General features: G+C 35.2%; 1 protein-coding gene across 1 annotated transcript in view; it reads left to right on the top strand.

Annotated features, from left to right (window-relative positions):
- The window catches only part of LOC150101905 (uncharacterized), a 284552-nt gene that overhangs the window by 214080 nt on the left and 46297 nt on the right, over window positions 1-24175 (top strand). Inside the window, exon 9 of the mRNA XM_090399927.1 lies at window positions 10980-11108. Within this exon, the coding sequence (XP_090256053.1) occupies window positions 10980-11108 (129 nt within the window). The remainder of the gene's footprint in view (window positions 1-10979; window positions 11109-24175) is intronic.

Genomic DNA, 24175 nt, shown 5'->3' with positions numbered 1-24175 from the left:
GTTACATCTTGGCCTACTTAATTGTTGTTATGAGTTTATTAAACTTTTTAGTTGAGCACACGTTTATCTCTAATTGTTTGTACAGTTTAATTTGAGAAAGTATCTGAGAGTGACCTAATATTTTAATTCATGATATAATGATTTGTCTTCATATGCCATGTATGTATAATTTTTTGTAATTGAGTTAATACTTTAGTCTGAGATCGGTAATAGTGATTCCATAAGAGAGAACCTGTTTGACTTTTCTTCAATTATGATGAATGTGTGGAACATTCATCTCATCATGTAAGAAACCTATAAAACCATATTTTGCCTTGTTTAATAAATAATATCTGTCAAGATCCTGGATATAATTCCTCATTACATTTTCCATTCCCTTGTCAATAACGCTAATGAGACTGACTAGCCTATAATTCAGCCTCTTCATATGCCATGAATTATCCTTATAAATTAGAATAACTCTTGTGAACTTAATGATACTGTTCCTAGTCCCAGCAATTCATGGAAGATTGTCAGAAACAGACAAGGAGTGATGAGAGCTTGGTCCACCTTGGCTTGGAGTTGCCTTGTGTTGCACCACCTTACCTCAGTCCTGAAGATATTTTCAGGTGCAAACTTTGTTTACTTACACTTGGATAAAGGATTAAACTAAATTTATTATAGTCTCTTCTTCTTCTTCAACCTTCTGGTTCTGTCCACTGCTGGACGAAGGTCTCCCCCATGATTTTCCAGATCACTTGGTTTTCTGCCTCTCCCATCCATCTCACTCCTGCAATTTGTTCCAGTTCATCTCTCCACCTTCTTCTCGGTCTTCCTCTTTGTCTTGCTCCATCCATTGGTTTCCACTCTGTTGTTTTTCTAGTCCATCTCCCATCACTGCATCTGGCAATATGGCCAGCCCATCTCCACTTAGCCTGTTTAATGTATTTTACAATATCCATGACACCTATTCATTATGTTGAATTTTTTTCTTGACAATTATTCATAAGACTATTACACTTTTTTTATAATCTTTGTCAAGTAGTTACGTAGGGCAGACCTCTAGAAGCTTTGAAACGAGAAAGAAAGAACACATAGGATATGTCAGAAATAACAGACAAGACATTTCAGGCCTTTCATGCCACTTTGCCTCTACTAACCATCACATCGAGTGGGATAAGACCCTTATGCCATACATAGAAGATAACTACCATTCAAGAACCTTTAAAGAAGCAGCTACACTCGCCCGTAAAACTGAAAACCTAAACAAGAATCAAGGTCTAATTTTACCAGAAATTTGGAAAACTTTTATCAGATCATTAAACATCAAAGAAATGAACTTTCATAACAATTACGTCATGAGCCATAATGAATAAATCACGTTAACGAGACACGCACATTGTCACACACAATACCAATTTTTTGTATGAATTAGAACCATCAGTTATAACCTTGTCTCTAACCTTCATTTTAGCTTACTAGTTTGTATTCCCTGAATAGAAAAAGATTGGCGAAACATGTAGGAGGATAAAATAAAGCTACTTGACAAAGATTATAAAAAAAGTGTAATAATCCATGACACCTGTTTGAGATCTTATCTTAGTCTAATTATCTTATCTTATTATAGTCTAACCAAGTGCAAAATAAACTTCCAACAATTAGCTTTCTTGAAATTCATCATTAATGGCCTTTTCCTAATTATTAATTTTATTCTTAGTCTTTATTCCCTCTGTAGCTCAATCAATATCATCGGTGCATTTTTGTTGGAAAAACCTGGATTCAAATTGCATCTGGGTCTTTATGAGGACTTTTCAACTGAAGATGAGTTAGCTGATCTTGTATGGAGGTTGCGGTGGTTTTTTCCTACAAAACAGAACAACACACATTAACAGACATAATACATTAGCCTAATCACCTTAATTGCTGCTGCTGTTTTAAAGCAGCAGCAACAACTTAATTCCTGCTAAGGGGCACATGACTACTGTGACCTTAGCATCACTAATTTTATTATGCTATTATATTTCATTGTAAAAAAAAAAGATGGGGAGGGAATAAAATAAAAAAGGAGGCAAGTATTGAGGAAGTTGGAGGTTGGGTGCAATTCTGAAGGACTGACATTATTTTTCATAATTAGTTGTATTATTGTCTGCTATTATGGTATTACTCAAATTTCATCGGGATATTTATATTCTCAAAAATTAAAACATTAATATCATCCAAGTAGTCATTTTTGAATTACACCCAACTTCTTGCTTCCTCAGTAGTTCTCATTTTTTTAAACATAAAGTTGACAGCAGGTCAGAATTAGTTGAGCATTGTGATCTGTAGCAGCATCTGCAGCCTTTCTTCTCATTTAGCACTGCAAGAAATAAGTATATTCCAAATTCATTTGAAATCACTCGAATCCTGTAACTTATATGAATGTCTACATAGGAAGTGGTTTTTATTTTAATCCACCTCACTCTTATTTCAGTTCGATTGGGCTGAAGTTTTCACAGTATCTTAAGCAATGTCTGAAACAGATATCTCACAAATTTATTAAAATCATTTGAATGATGCTATCTGTAAAGTTTGATACAGATGGGGAGAAAAAGAAAAATGATTTTTTTTGGAGGGTGTTTTTTTTTAATTATTAATTGGATTTAAAGCTTCAGATTTGTAGCAGACTTTGTCCTGTTGATATCTCTATAAATCAAAGATGCCAAGAAATTATATTCTTGGTTTAATCCTTTATAGTGTAAGCAAACAAAGTTTCCACCTGTTGTTTATTATTTTAACGGTATAATAGAACACAGAAACTAAGTAAATAATTAATTTATTAACTTGATGCTGATATTTCGCTGGTATTATAACCAGCATCTTCAGAGCACAAAAACACTGTTTGTCACAATACGCGAGACTAAAACAACATGGTGTATTTCAACAAAATTGTAGCAGCAACACAAAGACTAGAGTCCTGATTTTGGCGCCCTCTATCTGAAAAAAAAAAAAAAAACGCTATCATATATTACTAGAGTCCTAGAAAAGTGCTAGTTTTTTCTTAATATGACTGTCTCCCAGATCTTCGGCAAGTTAATACAGCCATATTTGTTGAGATTTGGAGTGTGTTTTAGGGCTTCTGTCGCCTCTAAGAACAATCTCTCTGATTTATATGGGTTTCTGTGTAGTACTTTTGTGTTTTTCCAGTTGATCCTGTGTGCAGGGGTATCCAGAGCATGGTCTGCTAGGCCCGACTTCCCATAATGATATTTCCGGACGTATCGTTTATGTTCGCTGATGCGGATATTCACAGTTCTTCCTGTTTGACCGTAGTAGGCTTGATTGCATGAGCAGGGTACTTGGTAGACTCCTGGATGTGATAAAGGAGGAATGCTGTCCTTGGGTGAGCGGATGAGGGTGGCTAATTTGCTACATGGTCTGAATGTAGTGCGTAGTTTATGTTTATTGAGAATTCTTGAGATCTTTTCGGATGTACCTTTAATGTAAGGGATGGTGACTGTTTTGTTGTAGTTCTCTGTGGTGGATGGTGGGAGGGGTTTCTTAGGAGTGTTTAGTATTTTGTTTATTTTTTGTGGATTGTAGCCGTTGGCCAAGAAGGTGTGGCGTAAGTGAGTCAGTTCAGCAGTGAGAGCCTTGTCATTTGAACAGATTGCTCTCGCTCTATGGGTTAGCGTTTTTAATATGCCATATTGTTGAGAAGGATGATGGTGTGATTGTTTGTGTAAGTATCTGCCTGTATGTGTGGGTTTTCTGAAAACTGAAAATGATAAGGAACCATCTGGGAGACGTGTGATAAGTGTATCCAGGAAGGGCAGACAGTTGTTGCCTTCCAGTTCCATAGTAAAGTGGATTTTTGGATGTTGGCTATTTAAATGTGCTAAGAATGTTTTCAATGTCTCAGGGCCATGTGGCCAAATAGCAAGCACATCATCAACATAGCGTAGCCAAAGTGTTGGTTTGATAGTGGCTGTATTGATTGCTTGTTTTTCCAGGTGTTCTATGTAAAAGTTGGCTGGGGGGAGCCCATGGCTGTCCCATCAATTTGTTTGTATATTTTCCCTTTCCATGTGAAATATCCTGCATGTATTGTGAATTTGAATAGTTCAAATATATCAGGGGGGAAGTGTGACTTCAGTAGATTGAGAGTTTCTATTAGTGGTACATTTGTGAATAGTGAAGTGATGTCAAAGCTTACTATTAAGTCTGAGCTTTTTAGGGTGAGGTGTTGTAAGATGCTTTTTAGGTGTGCTGAATTTTTGATAAAGGAGGGAGAATTGTTAGTGAGAGTGGCTAGTAGCTTCGCTAAATGTCTAGCCAGTTTGTATGTGGGACTATTTATACTGTCCACAATTGGGCATAGGGGTGTGCCTGGTTTGTGAATTTTTGGTGATCCATAGATCCTCGGTGTTTTAACATGGAAGGGTTTGAGTTTGTTAACTGTGTCTTTGGGCCAGGAAGTGACTTTTTTTTAATAATTTTCGTGCCTTATTCTTTTGTGTGTTGGTGGGATTGCGATCTATAATTTTTTATGTTGACTGATCTTGTAATAGTGTGTGCATTTTGTTTTCATATTCAGTTGTGTCCATCACAATCAAGTCCAAGCCTTCAAAAAATAATATCCCACATAAGGAATTCATTGCTATAAAAGAGCTACACAACAACAGCCAGATTACCATAACAAAAGCAGACAAAGGAAATGCAACCGTGGTGATGGACACAACTGAATATGAAAACAAAATGCACACACAATTACAAGATCAGTCAACATACAAAATTATAGATCGCAATCCCACCAACACACAAAAGAATAAGGCACGAAAATTATTAAAAAAAGTCACTTCCTGGCCCAAAGACACAGTTAACAAACTCAAACCCTTCCATGTTAAAACACCGAGGATCTATGGATCACCAAAAATTCACAAACCAGGCACACCCCTACGCCCAATTGTGGACAGTATAAATAGTCCCACATACAAACTGGCTAGACATTTAGCGAAGCTACTAGCCACTCTCACTAACAATTCTCCCTCCTTTATCAAAAATTCAGCACACCTAAAAAGCATCTTACAACACCTCACCCTAAAAAGCTCAGACTTAATAGTAAGCTTTGACATCACTTCACTATTCACAAATGTACCACTAATAGAAACCCTCAATCTACTGAAGTCACACTTCCCCCCTGATATATTTGAACTATTCAAATTCACAATACATGCAGGATATTTCACATGGAAAGGGAAAATATACAAACAAATTGATGGGACAGCCATGGGCTCCCCCCTAGCCAACTTTTACATAGAACACCTGGAAAAACAACCAATCAATACAGCCACTCTCAAACCAACACTTTGGCTACGCTATGTTGATGATGTGCTTGCTATTTGGCCACATGGCCCTGAGACATTGAAAACATTCTTAGCACATTTAAATAGCCAACATCCAAAAATCCACTTTACTATGGAACTGGAAGCCAACAACTGTCTGCCCTTCCTGGATACACTCATCACACGTGTCCCAGATGGTTCCTTATCATTTTCAGTTTTCAGAAAACCCACACATACAGGCAGATACTTACACAAACAATCACACCATCATCCTTCTCAACAATATGGCATATTAAAAACGCTAACCCATAGAGCGAGAGCAATCTGTTCAAATGACAAGGCTCTCACTGCTGAACTGACTCACTTACGCCACACCTTCTTGGCCAACGGCTACAATCCACAAAAAATAAACAAAATACTAAACACTCCTAAGAAACCCCTCCCACCATCCACCACAGAGAACTACAACAAAACAGTCACCATCCCTTACATTAAAGGTACATCCGAAAAGATCTCAAGAATTCTCAATAAACATAAACTACGCACTACATTCAGACCATGTAGCAAATTAGCCACCCTCATCCGCTCACCCAAGGACAGCATTCCTCCTTTATCACATCCAGGAGTCTACCAAGTACCCTGCTCATGCAATCAAGCCTACTACGGTCAAACAGGAAGAACTGTGAATATCCGCATCAGCGAACATAAACGATACGTCCGGAAATATCATTATGGGAAGTCGGGCCTAGAAGACCATGCTCTGGATACCCCTGCACACAGGATCAACTGGAAAAACACAAAAGTACTACACAGAAGCCCTAAAACACACTCCAAATCTCAACAAATATGGCTGTATTAACTTGCCGAAGATCTGGGAGACAGTCATATTAAGAAAAAACTAGCACTTTTCTAGGACTCTAGTAATATATGATAGTGGGTTTTTTTTTTTTTTTTTTTTTCAGATAGAGGGCGCCAAAATCAGGACTCTAGTCTTTGTGTTGCTGCTACAATTTTATTGAAATACACCATGTTGTTTTAGTCTCGCGTATTGTGACAAACAGTATTTTTGTGCTCTGAAGATGCTGGTTATAATACCAGCAAAATATCAGCATCAAGTTAATAAATTAATTATTTACTTAGTTTCTGTGTTCTATTATACCGTTAAAATAATAAACAACATGTTCGACGAACACATAAGTCTGTCCACACGTTTAAAGTTTCCACCTGAAATAATTTCAGAGCTGGGAAACTCATATATTGAAGCTAATGACTTCACATCAGTTGCCTTAGTATCCCATAATGCAAAGCACATATCCTTATGGACATGCATAATGCTATGCACATGGGAATTGCCACTATCCAGACCAGTTTGACCTTTATTGAGGTCTCATCAGTGGGAGCCAGACCCAGAAGTGATACCAAGGTTGAAGTAATGCAGAAGTCATTTCCATATACAAGTAGCCAAAAGGTGTCACACCTTATTATCAATTAGAGATAGTTGTTGGAAGTTTTTCCACTTGGTTATACTATAAATGAAAGATGCCAAGAAATTATATTCTTGGTTTAATCCTTTATTCAAGTGTAAGTAAACAAAGTTTGCAAATGAAGTAATTTCAGGACCGGACAACTTGTATATAGAAGCCAATGACTTCACATCAGAATGCAAAGCACATATCCTTATAGACGTGTATAATGCTATGCATTATGGGATACTAAGGCAGTGGGATAGTGGAATACAATGATGTGAAGTCATTAGCTTCTATATACGAGTTGCCCAGTCCTTAAATTACTTCAGGTGCAAACTTTGTTTGCTTACTTGGATAAAAGATTAAACCAAGAATATAATTTCAAACATCACATGTAAGGATAAGGAAGTCATTTTGCCTCTTCACAGGGCCTTGATACTCCACTTGGGTTACTAATTTGCAGATTTGTCTCCTGAGTTCCAAGGGGATGAAGCTATGGAGGAGGATACAGAGGAGGGCTGCAAGGATGATATCAGGATTATGGAAAGTAGATTATAAGCACAAATTGAGAGTATATGGACTGCCTGGTAAATATGAAAAAGAGGGATGATGTAACAGAGGCAGTCCACATACTCCATGAAGCCACCTTACACTGGACTTGTCCCCATTAAATTTTTTTTCCTAAAATGGAAATTTGCACTCTAAACTATTGTTGCATTAGAATAACAGGTGTGATTAGTGTTATAACTCAAACCTAACTGCAGAATGTATTCAGGACACTTCAAAATCATGATATGATTTGTATCCAAAATGATGGTGGATATGGTGAAAGTTAATATTCCTACAGTTAAATATGCTAAATCTTGAATAAATTTCCCGTTTTATTTTGCACATTGTTTGTATCTTATGTAGAAGTGAAGTTATTAAAAATTCGAACTGCAAAAAGACTTTATAAACACTGTATTATTACTAGTATTATTATCACAGACTTTCAGGGAATTAAGGACTCATTGAGAGAGGTCATACATCATCCACACCAGCTCCTACACCTTCTCTTAAATTAATTTATGCTGGATGCACTTGCCACTTCAACAGGTAAACTGTTCCACTCACTCTTTGCTCTGTGAGAAAAATTTCTCTCATAATTTTATTAACTGCACACAAAACTTTTATAAATGTCCCTTGTCCTCTTTTCACCTTCCATATAATTAAAATCAGCACCGCTGTCATATCATCCCTCTTTCTCCTGTTTACCAGCAGTAGTCCTTATTTCAAAAACTTATTGTTTTCTTATTAAAATAAACTGCCAAATGGCTTCAGTTCAGCTATGCAAAATTACATAAGCAAATGGATATTAGATCCAGCATTATTTCAAAGGTGAATGTAGAAACTATGAAAGCTTCATAAGTTGATCAAAGAGTTTGCAGAAATATATTCCTCAACAGTTGTTAAAATAGAAATTTGATAAGATTTCGCTGGCCTAACAGTGTTTCGAACTGGTTTGTTCTCTTCAGAGACTAGGCAGAAACCTTAAGAGAGCAAAAGCTTATTGTTTTCTGTCCCCAAATATGGAAATTATGGCAGTTAACCTTGCTGCTGATGTGAAATGTTGTTTTATCACTAAAATGATAGCAGAATGCTAATTTTGCAGTAATCTTTTTTCAACAATATTTGATTGACTTGAGTCATGTATGCTCACTGACGTAATTTGGTTTTTTGGAATTTTGTGCAAACTTTTACACTAGGAATACTTGGTTCTAGTTTAGCCTATCTTACTGATTTTCATGGACAATTTGTGAAAGTTTGCTTTCCAGATGGTAACAGTCTCATTTTTTACCCTTGTTTTTCCAGTTCATGGCTTACCATTAGTGAAACCAGTCTGTAGTTGAATTTCTGTGAGGCACTTGCTTGTTGTAATGAGTCCCAAATTTTCTTGTGATACAGACTTCTAGCCAGAGAATACAATTACCTTTTTTTTTTTTTTTCCCCTCAAGCTTTATTATCTGGAAAATAAAAGAAAGAAATTAAAACAAATGAATCCTTAGCAATTTTATTGAATCTCTTGAATAAATTCCCTGTTGCATTTTGCAGATTGTTCATATCTTATATAGGAGCTCTAAAAATTTCTGTTGCACAAGGACTTTGGTAGACATCCTGTATAATATAGTTTTATTATTAATATTATATTGCTATTAGTTTTAATAGTATTATTCCCCTTCCTCCACTGCAGTAATACATTCTCGCTCTCAATTAGCATCACACTGTCTCAAACTTCACCTGCTTGGGTGGGAGGGGGTTCAAAATAGCGATCGATCTCATCTAAATCTTTTCTAATAAGCAGTAACGTGCCCTCTTTTCTTTCCCTATTCAGGCTCTTTGACAACATTATAATTATTACTTTGATGTCAAGAATGCATTGTCAAACTAAGATTTAGAAATCCCTGCAGTATATGGTGCCTGTCTCCATTTACAGTACAGACACCATAACAAATACCACTATAATGGAATGATGTGTTATAATGAACTACAGAAACATCCTAGCCTAACTCTCATAAGAAAATTGGGAAACATAACCAGAAAAAATCGTGGGAAATAAAAGAAAGGAAATGATAGGAAATCATTCGTTGAGAAGAACATAGGATTGGCAGAAAACGTTTCATGCTATATGGTTCCATGCCAAAGGATTGACAGGAACCATACATAAAGGACAAAAAAATGACAATATGGAAAAATATAGATGAAACAATAATAGACATAATAAAAAAATAGAAGAGCATAAAATTATAAAAATCTAGAATTACATTAGCTTAAATCAATGTCACTTACTGAAATTATCATAATGAATTACTGTAAAAATTTATACAATTAAAATCAGAAATTTATAGAGTTTAGCTTATAAATAGACTCTTCTAAATATCAAATGAGGTACTACCCAAAACAGACTTCATAACTTTTACTTAAACTTCAAATTAAAGAAATGCCACAGTATAAATGCCGGTCTGGTTGGCCGAGTGGTTAGTGTATCTGCTCTCCAGCCAAAAAGCTGCAGGTTCGAATCCCACCATGGGCATGGATGTTTGTGATTGTCTGTGGAAATGCTAGTGGTGGGCAGTAGATGGCTTTGGTGTAGTTGTAGTTGGTGGAGATGAGAACTGTAGAGTAGATGCCCTTCCTCGATGAGTCTTTGGACCTCCCTGGAGGTGTCATGTAATAATAATAATAATATTGCGCAATATTTCTCTAATTTATAGTGTTAAGGGAAGCAGTGGTATCAATTTGTTCCAGCTGTACATCATTGGGTCTGCATCCAGTCAGGAAGCTGAAACTTACATTGCATCTATCATTTTCTCCTCCCCTCAGACCGACCAGTGCTGACTAAAGCAGTCTGACATTCCTCACTTCTGTTCTCTTTCTCTCTGTAATTGGATGTGACCAAGTTGATTGACTACTGAAGTTTTCACATTTTTTATTTTATTTTATTTTGATTTTATGGACTGCACATATTTAGTTCATTGTGAAGATTTCAGGTAAGTGACATTAAACTAATTCTTTAAACAATCTAAACATTAATTCTGGATTTTCATTTTTATAATTTCATGCTCTATAGTAATAGTTTGTTTCCTATTGTTTGCGTTCATACTCTTTCATCCTCTTTTTTTTGCTTTGTCTATGGTTTCTACCAATCCTTTATGTTCTGTCATCAGTGCACGATTTTCCAATATTTCCTTTATTCTGTTTCCTACGATTTATTTTCAATGGTTTCTTTTCTATTTCTGGTAGCTTCCATTGTTCTCTTTCTTGTGATTTCCTTTGTTCAGCTTTTAGCAATTTCTTTAGTGTTATTTCCCATGTTTTTTTTGTTTTATTTCTTGCGATTTATTTCATTCCATTGGAATGAAATGCAATGGTTAGTATTTTTACCTTAACTTCATTGTAGCGAACTTGAATTATAATGAAGATATGTGTTGTAGAACACATATCTTCTATGGAATCTAAAGATTTGTTACATAATTTAGCCACAGTATCTCTTACCCTCAAATAATTCTCTTTAATTAAACAGTTTGCACATTTAAAATACAACATAATTTCTTAAAGCACCAACATTTGAAATTTTATTCTACTAAAACACTTTGTATGTTTCTACATCATAGTAATGAACATCTGAATATTTCATTTACAGAGTATACACTTTTTTGTCTTTATTTTTCAGTTGATCTTAGATGGAGAACCAGCTTCAGAAAAAGAAGTAGATACAGTTGCAGTATTGCAAGCTCTTCAAGTTGCTAAAGAGGGTAGATCATTGCGTCAAGGTACAGATAGAGTTATTCCAAGAGAAAAGGTAAATATAGTTATTATTTGAATCTAGCTTGAATAATAGAAATAAAAAAAAAATTAGCTACATCAGGCAATATCAATCACAGAGATTTGAACTATTAATAAAAGTCTTAATTTGTTTATAGTTTTAGTAATCAAAATATTATGCAGTTAAATAATTCTTTCTTCTGTGAAGACTTCTTTCCTGCATCATCCAAGCTCACTTTCAAACAAACACTCGGGCTATAAGGAAGATTGTTGCTTCTCCATCAGGGACAGAACTTTCCTTCTTATGTGAGTTTTAAAAAAATGCAGTGGCTGCGATCTGTAAGTACTTAATTGATTACAGAAACTTAAAAATACTGGAACTTATGTTTAATTTAGTTCTGTTCTGACTTTCACTTATTGTTGCTCTGGATTTGTTGTGAATGATGTTTATAATAGAAAACAAGCATAAAAAAGAACTTCTAGTTTGAAGAAATATATGAGGGGGGTACCAAAAATAACTGGAATTATTTTTTTTAAACAAATTTTTTTATTGAAGTTTATAATACCATATTTTACTCTTCTTCAAAGTACTCTCCATGTGAGTCGATGCACTTGTCCCCACATTTTTTTCCACTGCTGGAAACAGTTCTGGAACTATTCAGCTGGAATACTGTTTATGACCTCCGGCAACTTTTCTTTCACTTCATCCACATCAACAAATCACTGGCCTTTTAATAGTTTTCTTTATCCATGAGAATAAAAAAAAATCATATGGAGAGAGAGAGAGATCAGGTGAGTAGGGAGGATGGGGGAACAAACTGCTATGTTGTTTTTCAAAAACTTGGACAGACAAGGCCATGTGGGCTGGGACATTGCTGTGGTGCAGCAACTGATCTCTGCCACTCCACATTTCTGGTGGTTTTCGTTGCACACTATCATGCAGTCTTCTCAAAACGTTGAGATAAAAATGTTGGTTCAGTGTCTGTCCAGGAGGAACAAATTCTTTGCGTACAATTCCATTCACATCAAAAAAACAAATCAACATTGTTTTGGACATTTGATCGAACTTGATGTGCTTTCTTGGGTCACAGTGAATTTGTATGTTTCCGTTGGCTTGATGTTTGTTTTGTTTATGGGTCATAACTGTAGCACCAACAGTCATCCAAGTCACAACTTTTGAGAGAAAGTTCTGGTCGTTAAGAACTTGCTACCTCAAATCACAGCAAATATTCACATGATTATTATTTTTATTTTTTTAAAAATCCTCTGTGGCCAGCCAAGGCACAAATTTAGTGGACACATGTTTCGTTTGCAAATCTTTGTTGTATAATGAAACCTGTGGAGCATTCATGACTAAACATACACACGTAACCACAGTAGTAAGATTTTAATAAGTAAATATTTCATCCTAAATATCATAGGACAGGGGTGTTCAACCCGTCGATCACGATCGACCAGTTGATCGCAGAGAGATTTTTGGTCGATCTCTTATGTATTCCTCCTTACTCACAAATTTAATTAAAACTGAAAACATAATATTTTATTTATCATTATTTTGTATTATTTTTAATTCGCTTTAAGTGTATTGCTATTGTTTACTTATTTTTCGTTAAAATTGTCAAATCAGTAATTTTCTTATAAGTCCAGGTAAATTAATTAATTTGGATCAGTAGAAGTCAAACAGTGAGCCGAGTGAATATGATTATAAGCAAAGTGTAAAAACTCGATTGTAGCTTAAATATTAAATATTCCAAAGCACATTACATCGATTTTTTACTTAGGTTAAGTCCCATGTGAATATTGTTAAAAAATAAACTTTGTTTGTCTCGGTATAGTTTGTATTAGATGTTTTTGTAAATAACTCTTTTGAAGCTAACTGTATATACTGCTTTAATAAGAATATGTTAGAGTGTTAAAAAAAACAAAGACAATGTTTTTGTCGCCGAAGCTGTACATGGTGGCATTAGAAAGATTGTTATTGAAACTTGTATGTATGAGAAAGGCTTGCAGGCTCTAAGTGTAAACATCTCTGAAGTCAGTCAGAAAGAGTTCAAACAACTTTCCGATGGCCGGCAACTTACAATCAAAAGAAAGCGGAGGAGAACAAAAGGCGTGCCGAACTTGAAACTTAAGATGAAAGACTCATACCGATTCTTTGGGGGTTGCCAAACTTCATGTGAGGTCTCAGAGAACGCCTAATAAAAAAGGGACTGAATCAAGCAGAAGAGGTCCCAGTTCCAGAATTGCTGTCAGAGAGGAGGCCGCCCAGTCCAGAGTCGCCGTCAGAGAGACTGCCCAGATCCACGTTGCTTGAGAGAGAAGTTTCCCACTTCCAGAAAGGTGCTTCTCGGTTCGAGATGTCACTAAAGCGAGACTACTTCTAGGCTGCAGACAAGGTTTCAAATTACCGAAAGGAAGAGTTCCAATTGCCGGAGAAAAGTTTCCAGGCCAGGTTAATGTCAGACATTCACCAGTGTGTTGCATTTTCATTACAATTTGATGAATCAAACGACTTCACTGATATTGCTCAGTTAATGGTATTTATTAGCATGGTATTTCAAGATTATTCAAGTAAAGAACTTTTGAAAATTATACCATTATTGGGAAGGACTAGAGGAGAAGACATTTTTTCGGCATTTGATGAATTTGTGAAACAACACAAACTTCCACTTTTTAAACTTGTGTCTATTACTACTAATGGTGCTCCTGCAATGATAGGTAATAAATCAGGCTTCATTTCATTATGTAAACGCGATGACAAATATCCAGATTTTTAACGTACCACTGTATTATTCACCAACAAGTACTGTGTAGTAAAAGATTAAACACAAAAGATGTTTTGGATATTACATTTAAAATTGTAAATTGTGTTCGAGGAAAAGTCCTGCAATGGTGGTTATTTAAATTACAGGCAGATGATGATAGGGAACTTCTGTTGTACAATAATGTTCGCTGACTCATCAGAAGTCAATTTTTAGAAAGATTTCTTGTATTGATTAACGATATAAAAAATTTCTTGGTTAAAAAGGAGATATTTATCCACAATTGAGTGATAAAAGATGATTGTTACACTTATCATTTTTAATAGATTTCTGTACAAAATTAAGCAATTTAAATTTAGAGTTACAAGGTAGAGATAAAAATTTAATTGACATATTAAATTCAATAAAAACTTTCCTACAATACTTACTTTTATTAAAGAAAAATATAAATGACTGCGAATTTAGACACCTCCCATATTTATTAAAATTTTTTGAACAAAATCAAGAAATGCTTCGCTATGATTTAAAAAAATTTATTTGTGAAATAAGTTGAGGAAGAAATAAATTCAAGATTTAAAGATTTTAATAAAACTGAAATGATTGTATCTTTTATCAATAATCCATTTCAAGAAAACTTGAACATCACAGAAATTTCAAATAAAATTAGTGGGCTGTTTGATATAAACCAAGCTGAAGTAGAATTTGAGATAATAAACATTCAGAATAGTTTACATTTAAAATCGATAAACAATGAAGTCATTTGGAAGTATGCACATGAAAAATTCCCAGTATTAACTGATATTCGCGAATTCGACATACTTGTCAGAATCCGCTTTTTCAAATATGACCATGATAAAAAATCAATTAAGAAACCAAATTACAAATGATCATTTGGACGATTGTCTTCGATTGGCCACTTCTTCATATCAACTTTACTATGAAAATATTGCGAGGTCCAAACAATGCCAAACTTCACATTAACTTTTCTTTTTTTTTTTTTAATCAACCAGCATTTCCTGTAACTTGAGTTTGTCATCAATCTGTTGTTTTTTCTAACTTTGGTTTTCCAAAAAAAAAAAAAATCAGCTAATGCCTTTTTATTCCCGTATACGGGAGTAGGCAAGGTCATTTAGCCCTATCTAACTTTTGGAGACTGAGTGGGCAGTTCAATCTCCACTGGTACCAATCAGAGATAGATGGCCCAAGGCTATCACTAATTAAGCGGTGCACAGTGAAGAGAGACGACTCAAATGTGCCGCCATTTCGTGGTCCCTAACCCTAACACAATATATTTTAATGTCTTAAATAATGTGGGTTCTATGGTCGATTTTCTTGAGTTTACAGGACGAAAAACCCGAGTTTCCGGGAGGAAAAACCTGCTTGCCCGTGCCAGAGATCGACTAACTCGGGAACCGGTCGAAAAAAGGCTTAGAAAAAATTTCCTCTAGTCGCCGACTAGACTCGAAACCAAGTCTTCCTTCGTGCAGCCAAGCGCCGTGGTATGCAAACGCCACATCCACTGAGCTACACAGGCTATAAAATAACGGCAATAGCCGAGCCTCAGTTAGAATTGGCTACAGCATTGCCATCCATTACCCTCCAAAGGTATTAATCACCGCATCTCACGGTCGATTAACTCTGGTTTTCCAAAATAGAGAAATAAATATTTTATTCCAAGATATATATATATATATATATATATATATATATTTTTTTTTTTTGTATTAAAATAATTAAAAGTGATAAATAAATTTTTAAATACACAAAGTTTTTAGTTGGTTATTTGTCCATAATCAGATATCAGGTTGGGGGAACATGATCTATAAAAGAGAGTAGATCGCCAAATAATTTTTTATAGAAAAGTAGCTCACATAGTAAAAAAGGTTGGGAATTATATACAGCTAGGGTGCATGCTTACAATGGAATCCCTCTATACGTGCAGTAGCGTGTTATAGAATTAAATTAAAACATACCTGGATTTAAAAAAAAAAAAAAGATTACATTAAAATGAGATAACATATATAAAATTATTTTACAAAATTTAAGATGACAATTTCCCAGACTTTAGGGATAGTAAGAACGTCATTACGGTTCAAATTAGGTCTGTGATGTAGAGCTTTAGCACTTTCTTTATATAAATGTTCACGTTTATATGAAGATCTATGTAGAAGTTTAGTCTTCTTCCAATGAATCCTATGGTTTGGGTTTTCAATTCCGTGCTGTGCGAAGCTGATTTCTATGGTTTGATGAGACCAATATGGTCTTGATGTTCCAAAATGCGTTTGCTGATGGACCTACCTGTTTGTCCATAGTAAGACAATTTACATGAGAATGGGACCTCGTACATGCCAGGTAGCATCAGAGGTGAGAGCTTGTCTTTAGGAGAAGGTAACCAATTGTAGATTTGGTTGATTGGTTTGTAAGTAGCAGCCAATTTATATTTCTTCATAATTTTTAAAAGATGTTCGGAGATGCTTTTGACATAAGGTATGGGAATCCTATGGGTTTGTTCTTGTCTAGGTTGATGTGTGGGGAAGTGACTGATGATTTTTTTGAGTTGTTTTTGGATTGTATCCATTTTGTATGGCTGTATTTTTGATTATTTCCAATTCTCGGTTTAAAGAATCTTCAGAGGATCAGAATCTGTGTGCTCTGGTTACTAATGATTTAATGATGCCAAATTTTTGAGACTGATGATGAGACGAAGAATTGTGAATGTAGCATCCTGAAAAAGTCAGCTTACGATAGACAGAAGTGGAGATGGAACCATCTTCTTTTCTTTGGATGTGTACATCCAGGAAGGAGATACCCTGTGGAGATTCTTTTTCTAGCATGAATTTGATGCGAGGATGAAGAAGGTTGATTTTATCTAGAAACAAGTGTAGTTCTTGTTCAGAATGATCCTAGACACCAAAGACGTCATCAGTGTATCGTAGCTTGATTTTTGGTTTAGGATTAAATGCGAAAATTTTCCATCCTCTCATAGGCCACTCAGCCTCATCAATTAAAAATTCCACAGAGTTTCATGCAAAAATAAAAGACATTCAACTATTGGAAACTGACATGCTAATTAGCTTCAACATTGTCTCCCTCTTCACTAATACTCTCCATAAGGAAACAATAGACTTGCTAACCCAAAAATTTCCATCTGATATTGTCGAATTATTCAAATTTGTTACTATGTCTGGATACTTCACTTGGAAAGAAAAATTTTACAAGCAAGAGGAAGGAACAGCAATGTGGTCTCCCTTATCACCAAACTTGGCCAACCTCTTTCTAGAACACCTTGAAGAAAAAATTTTCACATTTAATCCTAAACCAAAAATCTAGCTACGATATGTTGATGACATCTTTGCTGTCTGGAGTCATTCTGAATAAGAACTACACTTGTTTCTAGATAAAATCAACCTTCTTCATCCTCACATCAAATTCACAGATTTAGGTGGGTTTTAGGATTTGTTCCAGTAGCTTGCTGTTTTCCCTAGTTCCCTGGCGAAAACAACGGGGGCATTGTTTAACTGTGTGGTGCCCCAGCTGGAATGAAATTCTGTCATGTTGTACCATCATTTAAAATTTTGGTTTAAGCCAATAAGAATACAATTTGGTCGGCTAAATCCCAAATTGCCAGCCCATCCTCATCCGTTTAGTATCCAGGTAGATACCTAACAATGTGTACCACAAGAAGGTGAGGATTGGACATTAGGTCAGAAGCCCTGGGTGTTTCTCCGCATTCCTTTAAAGGCTATGTGGAGGTCTCCTCTCAGTTATACAGCTTTGACCCTTAAGTACCCCTTTATTTGATTGTTAATACCCGAATATAACATTTACATTATGTATTTGTTGCTTAGAGAGATCTCACCTGTTTTTGTTTTCTTTGTTTCAGTCACTAAGGGTCAAAGCTGTATAATTGAGAGGAGACCTTCACATAGCCTTTAAAGAAACGCAAAGAACTGACCAGGGCTTCTGACCTAATGTCCAGTCCTCACCTTCTAATGGTGTATACCCTTTTAGGTACCTACCTGGATACTGATTGAATGAGGATGGACTATTAATTTGGGATTTAGCTGACCAAATTGTATTTTTATTGGCTTAACCTCCCTACCGGCCAATGAGGATGAAATAGTGACACCAAATTGCACTTCTTATCCAGATTTATCTCAACGTCTATAGACGCCATGGCCGGTTGGGGGGGTTAAACCACAATATAAAATGATGGTACAACATGACAGACACATAGCCTTTAAAGAAATGCAAAGAACTGACCAGGGCTTCTGACCTAATGTCCAGTCCTCACCTTCTAATGGTGTATACCCTTTTAGGTACCTACCTGGATACTGAATGAATGAGGATGGACTATTAATTTGGGATTTAGCCAACCAAATTGTATTTTTATTGGCTTAACCTCCCTACCGGCCAATGTGGATGAAATAGTGACACCAAATTGCACTTTTTATCCATGTTATTCAATGGGTTTTAGAGCTTTGTATCCAGATTTATCTCAACGTCTATAGATGCCATGGCCAGTTGGGGGGTTAAACCACAATATAAAATGATGGTACAACATGACAGAATTTCATGCAGCTGGGGCAGTACCTGGTTAAACAAGGCCCCCATTGTTTTCGCCATGGCAAACAGCAAAAAGTTACCTACTAGAACAAACCCTAAAATACACCCCAACTCAATATCACCAGAGTTCAAGATCGGCACTATCAACATAAGAAGCCTGAATGGCAAAGAAATAGAACTAGCAGAAGAATCGGATAACTACCAGATCAACATAATAGGAGTGACTGAAACAAAAAAGACAAAAACTTGTGAAATATTTCTAAGCAATAAATACAAAATGTTATATTCAGGCCATAACAATCAGGGAAATGATGGAATAGCTATAGTCTTCTTCTTTTCAGCCATTTTCTGTCCACTGCTGGACGAAGGCCTCCTCCAGTTCTTTCCACCTTTCTCTGTTCTTGGCAATGGTTGACCAACTTTCCCCAATAAACTCTGACAGTTCATCACTCCACTTTCTTTTAGGATGTCCTCAGCTTCATTTCCCTTCTTTATAAATCCAGTTTGTAAGTATGGTGGTCCATCGCTCATCTTCTCTTCTGGATAAATGTCCGGCCCATTTCCATTTTAGTCGCTTGTGGTGAAGAATGATGTCAGTGATGCGAGTCTGGCTTCTTATCTTTTAATGTGATGCCTATCATCAACATCTCCATTTTTAATTTATTTGCCAGTGCTCTTGTTAGCGACCAAGTTTCACAACCATATGAGATGACTGGAAGTATACACTGGTTAAATGTCTTCCTTTTTAAATAGAGTGGGACATCATCGTTTTGAACAATGTTTTTCAATTTTATGAATGCACTCCAGGCAGGTTGAACTCTCCTATTTATTTCCTTTTGGAATCCACAGTTTAGGTCAATGAAATGATCTAAGTATGTATATGAAAAGATTCTTTCCAAAAAATTGTTTTCTATTATTATGTTTTTTTGGTGTTACTAAACAATTAAACATGATTTTAGTTTTTTCCCTGTTTATCTTTAGACCGACTTTTCTGCTTTCATGATATACAGGGTGTTTGGGATAAATTTGACATATTTATAATTAATTATATTTTTCCGTAAGTTACATGTATTAACACACACTTCTCTTCATTTAAAAGTTTGGACCCTTCTTCATTCATATACAAGATGTCAGAAAGGATGGATAGCTGGAACCCACCTGAATCATGGAAGAGAATAACTTGTATCATGATGATTCGTGCCCGCCATCAAAATAAGGATATTACGACTGCTGCCCAATGCTCCCTGAATACAGTAAAAACAATCAGGCATAAACTAGAGACTTGCAATGGTGACTACGAGGATGTAGCAAGAAGAAAGATCCATAGCAGACGATCTGATTGCGTTCGTACAGCAGAATTCCTCGCAAATCTGCAGGAACAGGTGTTGAAGAACCCTGGCATTGGAATTCGGGCTTTGTTCGTGGAGTTGCTAACTGTAGTCAAGCCCTGGATAACAAGGGTAGCCAATGGTAGGCCGTATGTATGGCAGCAGGATTCGGCCCCTTGCCACACCTCTGGGAAAAGTCAAAAATGGTTGTCTGAAAATTTCTACGACTTCACCAGTCCAAATGTTTGGCCTCCAAACTCCCCAGACCTTAACCCCATGGATTATTTTGTATGGGGCGCAGTTGAAAAAGACACCAATCGCACTTCCAGTAATACAAAAGCCCAGTTAATGGATAAAATTAAAACAGTTTTTGCGGCCCTTCCCAGGGAGACTGTAGCATCAGCTTGTTCGAGGTTCCGAAGCAGAATTGAAGCTGTGATCGATGCTAATGGTGGTTATTTTGAGTAAATCTTGTTGATAGTATTGTAATTAACTCTGCCTGTAATGTTTTTTTGTCAATTCATTAAATTTAATAGATACAAAGAAGATTTTCTTTTTCCTTACGAAGCTGTCAAATTTATCCTGAACACCCTGTAGGTCTTCTATCATTATATTAAGATCTTCTGGAGTGTTTGCAAAAATTATGATATCATCTGCATATCTTAGATGTGTTAAGTTTCTGTTATTGATTTTTATACCAAAGTTTTTCCAGTCTATATTATTAAATATTTCTTGAAGGACTGCTGTATTAAAGATTTTGGGTGATAGACAGTCTCCTTGTCGGACACCTTTTTCAATTGATATTTTATTGCTACTCGTGTGAAGTTGGATTGTTGCTGTTGCAGTGAGGTATATTGCCTGGAGGTCCATATATTCTCCGAGAACTCCCTGATTCTGGAGTGCATTGATTAATCCATTAGTTTTGATGGAATCAAATGCTTTTTCATAATCAATTAAGACTAAACAGAGAGGCAATTGGTTTTCTTCTGCTTTTTCTCTTATTTGTTTTACTGTATGAATATGATCAGCTGTGTTGAAGACACAGCTGATCATATTCATGCAATAAAACAAATGAGCATGATCATATTCCTTTTGTTCTACTCGTTGATTTGAGTCTAGAAGAGGTGTTAGCCTGTTTGTTATTACTTTTGTGAGAATTTTGTACAGATTAGAGAAAATACTAATTGGTCTATAGTTCTTTACTTCTTCTTTGTCAACTTTTTTAAATAACAGTATTAGAGTAGCATTTTTCCAATTTTCCGTTATCTTCCTCTCTCTTCTAGGCATAAATTTAGTAAGTTTGTGACATGGTGAATTATATTGTTTCCTCCCCATTTAATTAATTCTATGTGAATTAGGTCTTCACCAGGACATTTTCCATTTTTCATTTGTTTTAATGCTTGTTTTATTTCATCTGAAGTGAATGGGAGGGATATATTCCATATGCGATGGAGAGGAGTTATTTATATTTGATTTATCTGTTGAAGGATTACTGTAGAGTTCTTTATAAAATTCTTATAAAATAGCTATAGTATTCAACACTAAATACGAGGCTAATCTTCTCGAATTGCAGGCAATATCAGGTAGAGTGATGTTGGCAAATATCAGAATGGGGAACTGGACAATGAGACTTATTTGTGCCTATGGTCCCACAGAAGGTTCTACTATGGTAAAGGTGAGGAATTTTTTGAGGCTTTAGAGAAAGCAACTGACATAATGAAAAAGGAAAAGTTGGTCCTTGTTGGAGATCTAAATAGCAGAGTAGAGAATGATTGTCAGACATACAAAAATATTTTGAGAAAATTTGGAAAACAGCAAAGCTAATAATAATGGCAAATACCTGTTGGATTTCTGCTCAGGACATGGACTGGTTATTACTAACACAATGTTCCAACATAAAAATATGCACAAATTTACATGGAGAGAAGAGGCAAGGAATAAGAAAAGCATTACAGAATTTTATGCCAGTCGGCATAAAATTCTGTCATGCTGTACCTTCATTTTATGTTCTGGTTTAAGCCAGTAAGAATACAATTTGTTCACCTAAATCTTAAATTTAGGTGAACACCCCACCCTCATTTGTTCAGCATCCAGGTAGATACCTAACAGGATGCACCATGAGAACGTGAGAATTGGACATCAAGTTAGAAGCCCCAGTTGGTTCTCTGCATTCATTAAAAGACTACACGTAGGTCTCCTCTTTATGCAGCTTTGACCCTTAAGCACCCCAATTTTTTAAATTTAATTTATTAAATCATATACTTTAAATGCTAAATATAATGTGAAATATAAAAAAAAACTAAAAAAGCATATTACTTCATTAACTGTAATAATACGATAAGGTCACCTAAAAGATGCACAGCATCACTGCTTCTGATCAGCAGTGATAAGATTAATAAATAATAATATCCACAAAAGAAAGATAAAAAAATACTAAATTCACTAAATATAAAGATTTAAGATGTTCACTGCACTAAAGCAAACAACAGCTTTGTCAGAGTTCATGGAAGGAAGGGTGACTATACAAGCTAAATTGTGCTTATGTGACATATCACCTTTACTGACAGAGTAGTTGTTTTGTGTAAAATCATCATTCTTTTCATTTCATAGTGATCTTGCCTAGTAAACTGAAATAGAGTAGGAGGTAATTCATGAATTAAAATTTCATAATCCAAAATGTTGAGCAGATGAGATTCATTACTCTAAGACATTAGACACAGCTAAATTTACAGTTAAATTATGAATGCTTCTGACACGACATATTTACCTTCAGTTTTCAACAGCTTCATAAATAAGTATAGGTGTGTGTGTGTTTGAGTTTTGCTAATTAAAATGACACTCCATTCTTTCTTCAGATAAGTCAGAATTGCTGATAGATAAAGAATTTAATTCAATAATAGACTGCATGATTTTTTTTTCTTAAAAAAAAAAAAGAATTGCTAAATGAATGAGAAATGCACCACAGAGACTCCAACCATTTCCTAGAAATCTCTGAAAACTCCCTTATCCTATAGTCTGATTTGGAGTATAATACTGCAATCCTAATGTCAGTATGTGAATTTTGAGGCCTCTGCCTTTAGTTTCTTAGTTAATAGTTATCACTGACATACCCTTTATTATTACATATTTAATTTAGCAGATGGAATTTAGCTAATTGTATGTGAAATAAATAGCTAAATTCTTACTCCATATTTTAAGAAATAATAAATTTCCCAAGAAATTTTCCATAACTGCATACAAAAAAGACAGTAGCCCAACTGGTGATCTAATAACAGTATTTAAAAATCACTAATATATGCATTATGTAATGGATTTGTTATGAGCTTGTGTCAACTTATACAGTGTGTTAAGTATACAGGGATGTGACCCACCAGGATATGAATGCATGTTTGTGTCCGTAACTTTTATGTTGGTTGTAAACGTATACAATAATGAAAATTGTAATGTGACTGTCTCCAGAATTCAAACACATGCTTGTTTAACATATATATAAGAAATATTTGCTACTGTTTTCTGTACATGTTGCTAAAAAGAAACAAATGTGCAAGGATATGGCTCAGTGCATTATTACTTTGGAGCTGAGTTGATCGATGGGATTACTAATTTTTTCCCCCATAATGAAAATACTATAAATGAATCATCTGCTCAGTATTTCAGTTAATATGTGGAAAATTTTCACAAACTAAATCCATGTGCTGAATAGGTCAGTGATTAGCCAATCTCTGTTGTGTATTCAGCCCTGAACAGTTATGTTGCTTTCAGCATGGTCCATGCTGCTGAAGATGCTGGTATTAATTGCTACTCACTACTGGTCAAGAGCAATTTAAAAATTTAAGGATTTTATACAAAATACAATTATAATTAAGCTTTATATTAAATCATTTTAATTGTCACCTTTTGCTACCACAAGCAGCATTTATTTTATATATATATAAATGTATATATATAATTTTTTTTATTGTTAAAACCATGTATGGTATTTATTTAAAAACATCAGAAATATTAAAAATAATGCATCATATCAGAATATCCATATGAAATTTCATAGAGAGGAAACTGGATAGAAGAGCAGAGAAACAACTTATCATGCAGAAAATATTCAGAAATTTTGAAATATTTTTTGCTTGTTATAGTTCGCCCACCATTTCTAGATCCCTTGTTGGATTTGTGCCAAGAATAGTCGATTCATGCTGAAGGGGAGAAAGAAATGAAGGATGTACGAATTGGTCGCCAACATGCAAAATCACGTGCTTTCTTGTCTGTCGCTTACTAGTACTAGCTTGATTTTTGTTGTTCTCTTTTTGCATTATTTTTTTATTATTAATTTGTATATGATGGATCCAGTACAGTCAACAAGTTCTATTGTTACACGTTTCAGTAGCTCTTGCAAAAGAATATTGAATAATGTGCTGACATTCTGCGAAAAAGAATCGTCAGAAGGCCGTCTT

This window comes from Typopeltis vanoorti, chromosome 11 (genome assembly GCF_054136105.1).
Source record: "Typopeltis vanoorti isolate ZY-2024b chromosome 11, IOZ_Tvanoo_1.0, whole genome shotgun sequence".
Taxonomy (NCBI): domain Eukaryota; kingdom Metazoa; phylum Arthropoda; class Arachnida; order Uropygi; family Thelyphonidae; genus Typopeltis; species Typopeltis vanoorti.
The sequence above is the reverse complement of the archived record's forward strand: the minus strand, read 5'-3'. Positions and strand labels throughout refer to the sequence as shown.